General features: G+C 48.8%; 5 protein-coding genes across 5 annotated transcripts; 3 read left to right on the forward strand and 2 right to left on the reverse strand.

Moving 5' to 3' along the window:
- Positions 1–795: 795 nt before the first annotated feature.
- Positions 796–2,973, forward strand: N7462_003476 (lipid-binding SYLF domain-containing protein; the record flags this gene model as incomplete). The annotated part of the gene is made up of 1 exon (XM_057075202.1): positions 796–2,973. The coding sequence occupies one exon, from the start codon at positions 796–798 to the stop codon at positions 2,971–2,973; it is 2,178 nt and encodes a 725-aa protein (XP_056934707.1).
- Positions 2,974–4,206: 1,233 nt separating this feature from the next.
- N7462_003477 (uncharacterized protein) lies at positions 4,207–6,942 on the forward strand (the record flags this gene model as incomplete). The annotated part of the gene is made up of 7 exons (XM_057075203.1): positions 4,207–4,414; positions 4,464–5,308; positions 5,365–5,475; positions 5,551–5,717; positions 5,788–5,934; positions 6,198–6,475; positions 6,539–6,942. The coding sequence occupies 7 exons, from the start codon at positions 4,207–4,209 to the stop codon at positions 6,940–6,942; spliced, it is 2,160 nt and encodes a 719-aa protein (XP_056934708.1).
- Positions 6,943–7,795: 853 nt separating this feature from the next.
- Positions 7,796–9,401, reverse strand: N7462_003478 (putative poly(ADP)-ribose polymerase PARP; the record flags this gene model as incomplete). The annotated part of the gene is made up of 2 exons (XM_057075204.1): positions 7,796–8,323; positions 8,391–9,401. 2 exons carry the CDS (start codon positions 9,399–9,401, stop codon positions 7,796–7,798), a joined length of 1,539 nt encoding a protein of 512 aa, XP_056934709.1.
- Positions 9,402–9,425: 24 nt separating this feature from the next.
- Positions 9,426–10,086, reverse strand: N7462_003479 (uncharacterized protein; the record flags this gene model as incomplete). The annotated part of the gene is given in 3 exon segments (XM_057075205.1): positions 9,426–9,435; positions 9,447–9,771; positions 10,020–10,086. 3 exon segments carry the CDS (start codon positions 10,084–10,086, stop codon positions 9,426–9,428), a joined length of 402 nt encoding a protein of 133 aa, XP_056934710.1.
- A 2,057-nt stretch (positions 10,087–12,143) lies between these two features.
- cp1 (putative carboxypeptidase S1) lies at positions 12,144–13,871 on the forward strand (the record flags this gene model as incomplete). Its single annotated transcript, XM_057075206.1, has 1 exon — positions 12,144–13,871. One exon carries the CDS (start codon positions 12,144–12,146, stop codon positions 13,869–13,871), a length of 1,728 nt encoding a protein of 575 aa, XP_056934711.1.
- Between the last annotated feature and the right edge of the window lie 1,038 nt (positions 13,872–14,909).

Here is a 14,909-nt window from a genome sequence, read left to right on the forward strand (position 1 = left end):
CGCCAACAGGCCGCCACTCGGGCCTGCGATGGCTTTCCGTCAGACCCGTCATCGGGTTGAATGTCATACATAATCCTCCAATTTAGATGCCTCGCGCCCTGGTGCCTGGTCTTTTTTCCTTCCTGCGTTTCTTCTCCCAGTTTTCCTCCCCCCGCTTCGAACCTCTATACTTCCCTGCTTACCAATTTCCCTACTCGATTACTTTCTCACCACACCAATCTCCCCTGTACATATTCTTGTGCGTATAGATTCTCCGATCTCCAGATCCGCGCCCTCCACTGTTTGTGGTAAGCTTTTTTTTTCCCAACCAGTGTTTTGGGTACATTCTCATGCCAGCCCGTTGGTCCGCCACTGGTCGCCATCGTCATCTCTCCACCGGCGCCCGACATCATTTTATTTCCTGCGATTTTGCCCACTGATAGCTGTCCCCGAACTCTTCAAAACTGACGTCTTCTTTTTCTCCTCCTTCTCTAGAGTAGTGATCCGCTATTGAGTGGTTCCAGCCTGTGTCCGGCGAGTTGCATTCCTCCCCGCACGCATTCCGCCAGTGGCGACCCTGTCGATCTGCGCCGGATTCCTCCAAGAAGAGCCAAATCCCCATCGGCGATCGTCTCGGACATTCCGGATCGGGTTGAGAAGCATTCTCCAGTCCCATGCTGTTCGCAGCAACTGCGCCGCGTGTCAGATAAGTGTGTCGCTTATAGATTGGTGCGACAATCAGCCCGTTGGGTTTGTTTCCCTGGTTCCCCGTCGAAAATAAAGGGCCTCCCCTCCTCTCGTGGTTGGAACGACATCATGTCTCAATCGACATGGGAAAAGACCAAGCGCGTCTCCAAGCAGGGGTTTGATAAAGCTTGGAAGACCGTCGACAAACTCGGCGCCCCCGTCAATCGCCTATCCAACAAATTGGGCGCGGAGGCGTTCTGGCCCATGGCCATCGATAAAGAAAGCGACAAGGCCGCCCGCATTCTGCGGAGCTTCTGCAAAGACGGCTTTTATGCCCCCGAATCCGAAGTATATACCGATGAGAATGGCAAGATCAACCGGCCCAAGGGCAAGCAGCGAGTCATCAAGAAGATCCCCGCACAAGTGATCAAGAACGCCAAGGGCATTGCCATCTTCACGACCATGCGTACCGGGCTCTGGATTAGTGGCTCTGGGGGCAGTGGCGTGCTCATGGCGCGCGTCCCCGAGACCGGGGAATGGAGTCCGCCCTCGGGCATCATGCTACACACCGCGGGCGTGGGCTTCCTCGCTGGCGTGGATATCTATGATTGCGTCGTGATCATCAACACCATCGAAGCGCTGGAAGCCTTCAAGAAAGTGCGCTGCACCTTAGGTGGCGAGGTCAGTGTTGCCGCCGGGCCCGTGGGAATGGGTGGCGTGCTGGACTCCGAGGTCCACAAGCGCCAGGCTCCGATCTGGACCTACATGAAGAGCAAAGGGCTGTACGCCGGCGTGGCCGTCGACGGCACGATCATCATTGAGCGCACCGACGAGAACGAGCGCTTCTACGGGGAGCGGATCTCCGTCCACGAGATCCTGGCCGGCAAGGCCCGCCATCCACCTGCCTCCATCAACACACTTCTCCAAACCCTCAAAGCCGCCCAGGGCGACTCGGACGTGGATGAAACCCAGATCCCACCCCCGGGCGAGACCCCCGGCGACCTCGAGCTGAACGAGGATCAGACGGGCTTTGGTGTGCCAGCCTCGGACGACCCGGATCCTTATGGTGTGAAGGCGTTGGAGGCGGAGGGCCTGTTCATCCGGGAGGCCGGCACTAAGGTGAGGCCAAGTCCTGATGTCTTTGAATTCCGCCCCAATCCTAGCAGCCCTGTGTACGCGACGTTCGCGCGACGTAGCCTCGACAGCTCGCCGCGAAATAGTTGGCGAGCCAGTGTGCAGAGCTACATGAGCGTGGATCGTGGGACTCAAACGGATGATGCCCCGCTAACTGCGACCACTTCAGTAAGCCGAGCTTCCTCGCGGAGCGCTAAGGGATCGACGGATGTGCCGGCCCCGAACCCGTGGGAGGAAGATGGGTCTCGCTGGGACATAGTTCCGATTCATGGTGGCGAAGAGCGCGAGAAGCAAGAGGAGGAGCACGAAAAGCACGGGGTTAGTGAGGAGAAGAGTTTGAAGCAAGCGGATGGACACGCCGATGTTGAAGAGCACGAAGCGGTCGAATCTGACGACGATTTTGAGGTTCACGAAGTCACCAATGCGACCATGACAAAACAGGAGAACGCGGCACAGGAACACACAGATGCAAGCGAGTCCCGCCGGATGTCGCCCACATTCACACGGGCGAAGCTGGTCACGATCAACAAGCGTCCAACTCCGCCAGCGCTGCCTCCTCGTCATCCTCGTCACACTTGGGGCTCTGGGTCCAGCCGCGACTCGACGTCTCCAACTGCCCTTTCTCAATCAAGCCACAGCACGCAGCCGACAGAAGCGACTCAGGAGCCCGTGGAGTCGTTCGAGACTTTCAATGATGCTACTGTTCACCCCTCAAATGTGAAGACCCTTCAGACCAGTGCCGTTCTTCCTGAAGTTGTCGATGAGGATGACCTCGCCGAGTCTGATACCGAAATAACTGCCGACAAGGATGAATTCCTTTCGGCTAATGGCGACCAGGAAGAGGAATCGACCCAAGATGATGAATTGGTGAACGAAGTGGCCACTTTGCAAGCCATCGACGCAGACACAGATTCGAAGCAGTCTCTGCTGATCGTCACCGACCCGACAAAGGAGACTGACGTCAAGGATGAGAAAGAGCAGCTGCTAGTCGATCAGAACAAGGACGAGTCCAAGGCTGACCAAGCCGAGGAGGCACCCGACAGCCCTGAAGAAGCATTGCAAGAGCTCAAAGAAAAGCTGCATGAACCTAATCTCGACACGCCGCAGATCGACAAATCGCAGTCGACAAATGCCCGCGATGACGAAATCAGCCCCAAGACGCTCTCCTCCTAGGCCCCTGCCTCTTGACTCTGGCTCTTACGATCTACTTGCATTGGCTACGAATTCCTTTTTCTTTGTACACATCCTCATGATACCTCGTCTATATTTGCTTGACTAGTTTGGAGTTGGGGCATATCTCCCCATGTGTATTCTTCTCATCGCTCTTCGCCTCATCACCGCCACTGCATCGGAACATGTTTGGGACAAAAGTATGGGTTCGTGGGCTGGTTTTATTCGTTCTTCTTCTAGCGTTTTGCATTTCAGGAAATGGGGGCGTGTCATTTGAAAGATATCCTTCATAAACCCCCTTGATTCCGGGTATTTGTTCATTATCATTTTCGGATACTGCATAGCATATGCATTCCGCTCATTTAAGACTCAAAAATACATTCAAGATTTCACATAATCACCTCCTTGTGTGGCGATACGAATTAATGGGTCGCGGTTGCAACAAATACGAGGCCAAGCTAGTTAGTTAAGATGATCATAATAAGCATATCACAGCCACACCGACCAGGATCCTAGTCGGACAATACTGTTAACGTGATACAGTTTGATTCCTTCGGAACTTTAAAGAACCCTGTTCTACAATTGATTTCACCATGATCAGATGCTTGAACTAACCGTCGATTTGAGAAGATCATTGCTCAAAATTTACTTAGCAAATTCAGCCTAATCACGCACATGCAACAGAATGCCACAGGCAACTGTCCGGGTGGTTTTTTTGCATAAAGGGTCAATGGGCAGACGCCTCTTCGCCTTCCTAATAAACTGTGATATCGGTATCACGAAATGGATGGTGGCCAATATGCTCTCCAAAAAGCCATGAGGAAAGGCAGCCAAGGCCAATGGGACAAGGCTCGCGACAAAAGGTTCCACGTTAAGCGAACACTAAGTGCCGTCCAGCCCTTCACATGGCTTCAGAATGTCCAATAATCAAGATGCTGACTTGAACTTGCAGAGGTGCTAAGACAAGTTTGGCTAGTGAAAGTAACGCCGATGCTTTAGTCAACTCTGCCAAGCCGCAATCACAACCCCGCTCCCCGCTGTCTAAAATAGATCCCACCAATACATTATCCAAGTGGAGTTAAGCTGCAGGATAAGGGTCATTTGCTGGTGGATTTGAAAAATGTGGGTGAGAGCAGACGAGTTACATAAAGCCCAGCCTGGAGCTTATGGATCTTCTTTCTCACCGTCATCAGTCAATAATTTCTTTCTTTCTTGTCCGAATTGTCAACAGTCTCAATGGCTAGTGCGGCAATTTGGGGGGTCGTAGTCGGTGGTTTTCTCGTCTACGTAGTCGTCAAGAGTATCTACCGACTATATTTCCATCCTCTTCACAAAATCCCGGGGCCAAAGCTTGCGGCCATTACAACTTTATATGAATTTTATTTCAATGTAATCAAACAGGGAACCTTCATCTGGGAGGTGGAAAGATTGCATAAAGTCTATGGTACGTGACTGAAGAATAGTCAAACGATAAACATTAATCTTTCATAAAGGACCGATCATTCGCATATCCCCACGGGAGGTGCATATCAAGGATTCCGACTATTACGACGAAATATACGCCTCGAGTGCCAGACGACGGGAGAAGGACCTCATCCATGTAACTCGGCTTGACCTCAATAAGTCTTCGTTCGGCAGCATCTCACCAGAAGTCCATCGGCAGCGCCGAGCGCCCGTGGAAAAGTTTTTCTCGAAAGCAGCAATCACTAACAACGAGCATATCATCAAACGGTATTTGGACAAGTTCATTCAGTATCTCCATCGTGCATGTGAGTCGAACAGTGTCGTCAGTCTAGACGCGGGGTTTTCAGCTTTAACGTCCGATATCATTCACCAATATGGATTTGGTTTCGACAGTGGCAATCTTGAGAAGGAAGATTTCAATCAAGGCATCAGGGATGGTATCAGTGCGCTCTTGCGATCGGTGCATATCGCATTTTTCTTCCCATTTATCCAGACCATCATGAACGCCCTCCCGCTTGAGGCAGTGAAAGTGATTAGCCCATTTGCCTTTGCCCTCAAAGATCAGAAAAACAAAATTCGCAATGTGGCAATCGATGCGCTTGCAGGGAAGCGATTGGACAGTCCCTCAATAATCAGGACGCTGGTCGCTCCCAACGGACCGGCGCATTTACGGGATGTCGAGTGCCTCACCGATGAAGGATTCGCCATGGTGATAGGTGGAACAGAAACAACCACTCGTTCTCTTTCCATTGGTTTTTTTCATATTCTCAACAACGATAACATCCGAAGAAAACTTCGAGAAGAGCTGCAATCCGTGATGCCGACGCCTCAAAGCGAGCCGACGTGGAATGAACTAGAAAAGCTGCCGTATCTGGTATTCTTGTTTCCAATCCTGCATCAAAATTTCAAAATATTGACTGATTCCATTAGACCAATGTCGTTTTGGAGGCCTTGCGTCTTTCCACGGGAATTGCCAACCGATCCCCTCGTGTTGCGCCGACCGAGGCGTTGGTGTATAAAGACCATGTTATCCCAGCAGGCGTGAGTGATAGAATTTAGGAAGATGCGAGCCCAGAAATTGAAGGAAGACTGGTGCTAATTCAATGTTAAATGCAGTATCCTATTAGCCAGATGAACTACTTTGTTCTAATGGATCCTAATATCTTTCCTGACCCCCATACCTTCGACCCAGACAGATGGGCGCGGGCCGCTGCCAGAGGTGAACGGCTAGATAAATATCTGGTTAATTTCTCCAAGGGCAGTCGTGTTTGCGTTGGACTCAAGTAAGATATATATTGACATGCTTTAGTTAGCACCAAGAAAGGGGTTTTGCTAAAACTTACTTATCAACAGCCTGGCCTACGCGGAACTCTATATTACTATCGCAGTGCTAATCCGCCGGTTTGAGTTGGAGCTGTATAAGACAACGATCAAGAATCTCGAATTTGCGCGTGATTTTGGAACGCCTTGTCCCGACGAGGGCAACCCTAGTATTCAAGTGTTGGTGAAAGGAGTTGTGACAGAGTGATGGAATGATGCTGAGTTAGGTGGAAATGACAGCTCCAAGCAGAACGTGTGTTGACTGATCGGGAACCGGGGAAACAGACAGGGACTTTGCCAGCAAATCATGGCTCGATTTAGAATTAGTCTTTGTTGTGGTCGAGTGAAAACCCTCGAGATGTACTTAACCCCGCTTATCTCCGAGTTTAAAGTTCAAGTTACTCAAATTGCTCAAGTTGCTTAGCCTGCTTAACTTCTTTCAGGTTCGCCTTCAACTTCAACGCTCTTGCCTCTTGTTTCCGCCTTCCATCGTTAGTGCACGGTTTCCACCACATCGCAACTTTTCTTCAGTTTGTCAACGCATCCCCCATCACCACCTCTCGCATCTCATCTACATCGTGCAACCAGAACATCAAAATGCCTTCCAGCGTGCAAGCCAAGGCCGCTCTGTCCCTTATCGAGACAGACAAGTCCAAAATTCTCGGCCTCAGTGTGGGCACTCACAAAAACGTCCAGCCAGGAGATTATATTCCTCGAGCGGGTGAGAACCTCTTCACCTACCAGAATTTCCAAATTTGTACATGAACTAAATTTCCCGATACAGATGCCCAGTCGCCGCCTGAGCTCTCCTTCTCGGGTCTAGATTCATCCAAGACCTATCTTGCTGTGAACTTGGATATCGACGCCCCTTTCCCCTCCTGGGGTGTGCTTGGCCCCATCCTGCATTGGATCCAGCCTGGTGTCAAGGCATCCGAGTCCGGTTCTCTCACTACCACTGGTCCCTTCGTCGCAAACTACATTGGCCCTGCTCCGCCTCCGGGCAGCTCTCCTCACCGCTATATCTTCTTCCTGTACGAAGAGCCTGCCGGGTTTGATGCGAAGCAGCATGCTCCTCCGAACGGGCAGAACCTGAGTAACTGGAACCGCATGCGCTATGACTTTGATGCCTGGGCTAAGAAAGTCGATCTTGGTCCTATTGTGGCTTTCAACTACTTTACCAGCAACTAAATGGATCCGATTCTTCGGTGATGTGGTTTATTACTTCCCTGGCTCGCGCAAATGTTTCTGTGGCTATGACATGCTTTCGCGTTTTTCCCGGGTCTCTTCCGATTGAAGAGATATTCAGTTGAATAACCATTCATCCGTGGTAATATTTTCTTAACAGTCGATTTACTTCTCCATTTTTATTCAGATAAGATATCCAAGAGCAGTTTTTCCGTGTCGTGGCACAAATCCACTAGGATATGTTATGAGCGTAGTGCTAAATATGAGATACTCGTGCATACCCAAGGTCGTTTTTTGTTGTCTCCATGCTGTGCTTATGGTATGAACTTCTTTAAACTTGCTCCCAGATTCACTCGGCTCAGGATCTTCCATTCATAATCAAGGCTGTGTGAAAGCTAGACAGAAGCTCTTTAATATATCCTTTCTGGGTTCTCTGCCTTTCATGTCTCCCTTTCCTTGTATTCTCCCTTTTCCACAGTGCTTCTTATTTCTATTTTCAATGTTTTCCTCGGCTTCTTCAATACCCCATTTGAGTGTAGCTCAATGGGTTGGTTCTCTCATCCAATGTTTTGTACCCATCGCCTTGATTACTCTGTGAAACTTCAGGTCTTTTGAGCATTTCTGGGCGTTGAAAACTCTTTGAGCAAGTGCTTTCAATGAAACACTGCATTTCAGGCGCACAAATCGAATATCACATTTGATTTACGGTCTCGAATCTGGAAAATTATGCTTTCCCTCATTCATTACCACGGAAAAGGAGAAAATTGACTGTATTAACTAGCTCTCCAGAGTAGGATATTCTTTGTATTCCAATTTCTGTTCCTCATGCTTCCATAGAATCCGTGTCAATTTTTTTTCAGTAGATGTCCATATGAAACAGGTACCGCTGTCGGATTTGACAAGGGTCGTAAACGATGTATTCATTGTAAAAGAGTTTATGTTCTTGAGCATACGTTTTTCCAGCTTGAATGTCGGGCATCAACACATCCTTGAGCTTGTGGTGAATATACTGCGCCGATCTCAGTTGGCGATGCTGAAGTTGTCCGTGGGCAATAACAGTTGTTTTTTCTTCAGCCACATCGCGATCGCTACTTGTGCGGATAATGTGAGAAGAGCCAAGTTCGACTTCGCAAAGCAGTAAAAATGCCGGGCCGCTAGATGCACAGTATCTTGCAGATTTGCTCGACATGTCCGCGAAATAGATACCCGCGCCAAACATGGCATTTTTGCTCTTGTTAAATAAATGTGCTCGGAGCCCCTGGTTCAGTATTCCAATGATATTGTCACTGCTGGTCCCATGCCATAGAAGTCGACGATCTCTTGCTTCTTCCCTGTCAAATCTCTCCTCTTCTCCAGGACGGCGAATACGGAAAATACTATGGACCTAGAGCTTCTTGTTAATGCTGTTGATAATTTCTAGACCAAGTTTTTCGCATAGAGAAAAAATATACCATGTATTTCAAGCGGTGTGTTGACCCGATAGATCCATTGAGATACTCTGTTAATGCGCTGTACTCCGGAGAGTGAACCTGAACTATTGAGATAATGAGCGCGGCCATCTCAAAAGTTGACAAGAGACTGTGGATACCTAGTTTCATTTTCTCAAGACCTAAAGTGCGAAAGGCCCGTTGCATTAGTGCCTCATCCATGAGTTGTGAGTCTTGTTTGATTATTCTATTGATAGTGTTCAAATTCAATATGAAACGTAAATCCTGAAGTTCCCTCAGAACAGAATCCATGGTTATACACCCGAAACCAAGGGATGTAGAATCAATTCTCCATGGGCCATATTGATCAGAGTTCGATGTCTGATCGATCTGGTCGACTCTCAGAAGATCAAGATAGAAAAGCCATAAGAATTCGAGCCCAAACTCAGTCTTTTTAGAGCTTTCTTTCTCATTTGCTTTCAAGTTAGACCCCGTGCCCTCGGCTAAAATCCGGAGTATCCTTTCAAGGATGGCAATCGCCGTTTGTAATGTGTGCCTTCTGATTTGATATTGTGGTTTTTTGAGTCGAGGCCCTGAGAACAAGTTGATGAGACGTTGATAAATTTCTCTTTTCCTCTCGCTGAAGAGAAATCGAAGCACACCTTGAGCTGTGGTAGGGATTGGCTGTTGAACAGAATTCGACGTTGTTTTTTCGTACTCGGAGGGAGATTGAATGAATATCCAACCATTTTGACCTGGTAGAGAGCGTCGATTTTCCCACGAAAGAGAAGTTGCAACCTGGAATAATTTTTCAAATCTCCTTTTCCCCCATTTCAAGCCACCGATGCCTACTGTGGTTGTCTGTTCCATTGACCCAGCAACGGACTGGCAATACCACACGCAGCATGTATTTTTTTCAATGTCGTAAAGAAGCTGTATGCGATAAATTCCGGCATGAAGAGCACTTTTATCCAGCTGGGAGACGTTCCTGCCTCGAATCATCGTCGTGTCCCAGACTGTCTCGTCGGCATCCATCCACACAACAAGATGAGTTTCTGATCAAATTGAGCTGCCGAAAACATGCAAATTATTGATTCTCCAAGGATATTCTTACTGTCGCCTTGGTATCCCTCATCCACACGATCAGCCAGGTACTCCCTATTGGCCTGGATCATTTCCTTCGCACGCTCCACCGAACTTTTCTCATCTCCTACGCCACTGGTAAATTTGCGTTTCTTCTGTTGTGAGTCGCCTTCTTTTGTCACAGGGCTGACATTTTCAGCTTCGCTCTGGGTTGGCCTAAGCCAAAAGCTCTTCGAAGAAAGAGCCCGGTTCTTTTCGAACGATCTGAGGAGCCAATCAATACTCACGATATTGCAGCTCTTCTGTCCTAGAGCGTGTGCAACTATTGAAAATAATGAATAAGCTGGTTTACATTCCAGATTATGATGATCGTGCGCTTTATACCTTTAATGGTGGGATTATCCAGGTATTTTTGTGTCGTGATAAGGTGTGTGCATTGGCTGACGTCGAACTGTTCAAATTTTGCTCCACACTCCTCGATCAGGCGCTCAATGTCACCTTAATTCAATTAAACATTCAAATGCCTTGGATGATGATATTCGCATGTGGTGGAATCTGAAATAGACATACTTTGCGTGTGGCCAGGGATTCTGCCACTGGAGGTAATCACAAGCCTAGAGAAGGCCTTGAGAACCATTTTTCGTCGTCAATGAGACAATCGCAGCAAAGCGAGAAGATCTTGGAAGCATGAAAGAATGTTCGAGGAAACTAGAAGAGTCAAGTTGAAGAATGGAGCCTCAAAATTTTTCTCACCTCAAAGTTGAAGTGATGATGATAATAAAAATGAAGTTGAAGCTGTATCGATGTGGTCTTGGCAAATGAAGGGGATATTGAAGTTTGAATGGACAAATAATTTGAGCATAACGTATGAATAAATAATTCTTTCTGCCATTCTCCCACAATGCTCTTTCTGGCGTGTCTTGTAGATCTCTTTATTTTCCCAATAATACGTTGAACATTTTTAGAAGGTAGGCTTATTTGCTTTTATTGCTCCTTCAACAGATCTTCAATTCTTCCAGTCAAGTTATAGAAGGCTAGAAGTGATCAGCTTATCTACTTTATAGGTCTTGCGTGAGATAGGTCACTATTCACCATTTGAAGAATACAAATTTTCCTACTTCAAGATATCTAGGAGCCATATTCACGTAGATATCTCACGAAAAAATTGTGACTCGGTGTGACTACATTTTGAGGTTTGGTGGGAGAGGGCATTCGGTAATCAAGGCACCGTCCCTTTTTTTCTCTCTGGTCCAGAGCTCTAGAAACGACAACCCGAATGGACTGATCCAAGGTGATCCAAAATCAGCAGATTTTCAGTATCTTTCGCATCGAGCGCCAGGTTGAGGTGGAGAAGTTCTCCTAGTCGTGCTATATACTCTAATCTGGGGTTAGTGGCAGAAAACTGCTATTGCATGGCACACCTATAAGTACGTTGCGGTGAATTCTGAGTGAGGTATCTCTTGCAGTTGAGCATCCAATTACAATTCCTAGTGACTATCCTGATGAAACGTTCTCACCGACAAAGGAGGAGGGTCAGTCCGGTGCTGTCAAAGCCCTCGTTGGAAGCGAAGCAGGGAAGCGCTGCGCCTGCTTTTTGAAGTGAATATTGCCGCCAAAATATTCCTCCCTAACAAGACTCACTATAGCCAACATAAAATGCAGGTAACCAACTGTCTGTCCGTTTGGGGCTCGGTGAAAACACAATCTTGCCAGTGGCAAGCCGCCCGTTGCGTCCACTCAGATCTTCAGTGGTTACGAGGCCCGACGTGAAAGCTGGAAGAGTAATGGCCGATTGGAAACCCAACGGACTCCACCATAAGAATTACTTGGTTCAAGACCTTCTCGGATTCGATCACAATTTTTAGTCCACTTGAAGCTACTTTAAGGGAGGCAATCTGTCAATTTTTCTAGCCACGTGGATTTGAAGGAAGTAGATTATCGCGCACGACTTTATGACCCACCAAGACTGATATTTTGTATTTGGCTTGGTATAAAATGACAAAGTGAAGCGAGTAATCATTGACGAAGGTCCTTGGGGGATGCCTATTTGAACAGTCCTCATTGCCAGCCTTAGAAGGTGATAGATCTTACGAACTTTACTGGCTGAATACAAGGCTCGTGCGAGGCCTCTGCAGATCAGGATCGGCGGATCTCCATCGGCCTCAGCCGGAGTCCGCGCCGTTGCGGACTCCAAAGTCTATTTCACTCCAGTCAGCAACAGAGCGCTCGAACTAGTTTACCAACTCTTTAGTTTGATCGTATTCATCATGCTGATGCGAGCCATGTCCCCGCAAGTGTTTGGAAGCGGTAGTCGGCTGTTCCCCCATTTCTCCACCTCATCTCTCACTTTCCCCAATTTCAGCTCTTTGTCGTTACATCGAAGTCGTCCCTCTTTGTTGCTCTAAACAGCTGCCTGGAAACGTCTTGGCAGCTGATGTTTCTTAATTCGATATGATCTGTCGTCGCGAAAGGCAATTGATTCATTTCTGCTCTCAATTCGACGTGTTCTTTGCAAGCCGCAATGGTCATTGTCAATTGGATTCGTTTTGCAGCGCTAGCTGGCCTCGCCACGGCTCAGTACTTCCCACCCGCTCCGGAGGGGCTCAAAGTCGTTTGGTCCAAGCATGAGAAGGGGGTTAAGATATCGTATAAAGAGGCAAGCCGTCAGAATTGATTCTCTATGCTGTTGGAGAAATGGTTGCACAATCATCTACTAACATCCGGGTGCAGCCGGGGATCTGCGAAACCACCCCAGGAGTCAAGTCGTACTCGGGCTATGTTCATTTGCCCCCAGGAACTCTTGGAAATGTGCAGGTGAACCAGCCTTATCCCATCAATACATTTTTTTGGTTCTTCGAGGCCCGTCATGATCCCAGAAATGCGCCATTGTCTATCTGGATGAACGGCGGCCCCGGGAGTTCGTCCATGATCGGTCTCATGCAGGAGAACGGCCCATGCCGCGTAAATCCCGATTCTAATTCGACTGAGCCCAACCCTTGGTCGTGGAATAACTACGTCAATATGCTCTACATCGACCAGCCCAACCAGGTCGGTTTCAGCTATGACATCCCCACCAATGGCACCTACGATCAGACCGGCGCCGGCTGGGACGTGTCAAAATGGGAGCATGGAATCCCTATCCAGAACAATACTTTCTATGTCGGCACAACGACAAGCAACGAGCAGAGTGCTTCTGCTAACAGCACGGAAAATGCGGCTCGGTCGCTGTGGACCTTTCTGCAGACCTGGCTATCTGAATTCCCAGAGTACAAACCGCATGATGACCGTGTGAGCATTTGGACCGAGTCTTATGGCGGTCGCTACGGTCCATCCTTTACTGCATTTTTCCAGGAGCAGAACGAGAAAATTGAAAAGGGGACTCTCCCGGCAGCTAGCGAGTCTTACTATATCCATCTGGACACGCTGGGCATCATTAATGGATGTGTCGACCTCCTTGTGCAAGAACCTTCTTATCCAAAGATGGCGTATAGCAATACGTACGGCCTGGAGACCATCAACAAGACTGTCTACAACCAAGCCATGCACTCCTGGGGCCGGCCTGGTGGTTGCAAAGATCTGATCCAGCACTGCCGGGCCTTGTCCGCTGACGGTGACCCTCAGATGTACGGGAATAATGCAACTGTGAACGAGGCCTGTCAAAAGGCCAACGAGTACTGCAGCAACCAAGTGGAGGGTGCTTATCCCAACTATGCTGACCGGGGCTACTACGACATTGCCCACAAAAATCCCGATCCGTTTCCTCCTCCATACTTCCTCGGCTTCCTGAACCAGCACTGGGTCCAGGGCGCACTTGGTGTGCCCATCAACTTCACCGAGTCTGTCGACAGCGTTTACTATGGTTTCACATCGACAGGCGACTACCCGCGCTCTGACGTCCGCGGATACCTCGATGATCTTGCCTATGTGCTGGACTCTGGCATCAAAGTTGCGCTGGTATATGGCGACCGCGACTATGCCTGTAACTGGATCGGTGGCGAGGACGTGAGTCTCGCTGTCAACCACGCCGAGGCAGCTGCTTTCCGGGCCGCGGGATATACACCTCTACATACGAATGCCTCCTACGTGGGCGGCCAGGTACGACAGCATGGTAATTTCTCTTTCACTCGCGTCTACGAGGCAGGCCATGAGGTGCCTGCGTACCAACCTGAGACAGCCTACGCGATTTTCCATCGTGCGCTATTTAACAAAGACCTGGCGACGGGCAAAACCGATACAGCGTCTCATGGATCGTACTCGACCCGGGGTCCGGCGTCGACGTGGCAAATCAAAAACAAGGTACCCGAGAGCCCGGACCCGCTATGTTACGTGCTCTCGCTCGGTTCCTCTTGCACAGCCGATCAAATCGCCAGTGTTGTCAAGAATACTGCGGTGATCAAGGATCATGTTGTTGTGGATTGGTAGAGGCCATAGTGAATACGGAGAAGCCTGGTACCTTGGCTTGGCTCGCATTCTGTTGAGTTAGATTCGATACCATGAACGGTAGCAGGCATATCCGTGTACATGCATAACATGTATATATGGCATATATGGGATCTGTACGATACATCATCTCAAAGTATACTAGTCGAACTCGATCTTGCCGCGTCCAATTAAATGATACTCTATATGAAAAGCTGTCGTAATTGCTCCTTGGGGTGGTGCCCTTGATGCATTGCCTCTCATGAAAAATGGCTCATCGGCTGTGATATTCAGTTCTCTTCTTCTATCTATATCCCAGGACTCATGTTGATATTGAATGCTTGCTATGGAAGGAGTTCGGGTATCAAGGGCACGTGAAGCCCATTGTGAAGGCGCGGATCGCAAGATCTGCAAGCACGTTCGGCCCTTGAGTGTTGATCCACGGTTAATCGGCTCATGAATCATTGGTTCATAAAGGCAGCCAGCACATTTTTTTCCATCATCTCTTGCCCTATACTTCTTCCATCCTCTCATGAGCCCGTAGATCTCACCCCGCGCGCCAAGATGCCAGAGACATAATCTCTTACTAGCCGGGTGGGGCGCGGGCCGCTGATGATGGTATGGATCGCGATACCAGCGGGCGTCAAAATGTAAAGAAACTCATCAAAAGAACGCACATAGCTCCCGCAAGAATGAATGAATAGATCTTTTGGTATTTCAGGGCCCCAAGAGCATCCGGTCTACTGTGAATGGACTGGACGACCGGATCAAGGGGTGGAAGGTTCTCGAAGCTTCCAACATGCCCTGTTCGGTGACTCCGTCGACGTCACCTGAAGCGCGCGCCCAACAACCAGAGTCAAGTTCCAAGTCGTACTTCCCTCCCCGCGCTTGACTTCACTCTTCAAACTTCGGACACCAGAGTTCAAATTGCTCGCATTTCCACCTGCCAAGCCTCTTTCTGGTCCATCTTCTCTTTTTCTTAATTCCCTCGATTCATTAACCACCCCACCACCCAGACCGCTTTGTCTCGGGTGCGGAAGC

Source organism: Penicillium macrosclerotiorum, assembly GCF_028827735.1.
Source record: "Penicillium macrosclerotiorum strain IBT 26536 chromosome Unknown utg000003l_segment0_segment0, whole genome shotgun sequence".
Classification (NCBI taxonomy): domain Eukaryota; kingdom Fungi; phylum Ascomycota; class Eurotiomycetes; order Eurotiales; family Aspergillaceae; genus Penicillium; species Penicillium macrosclerotiorum.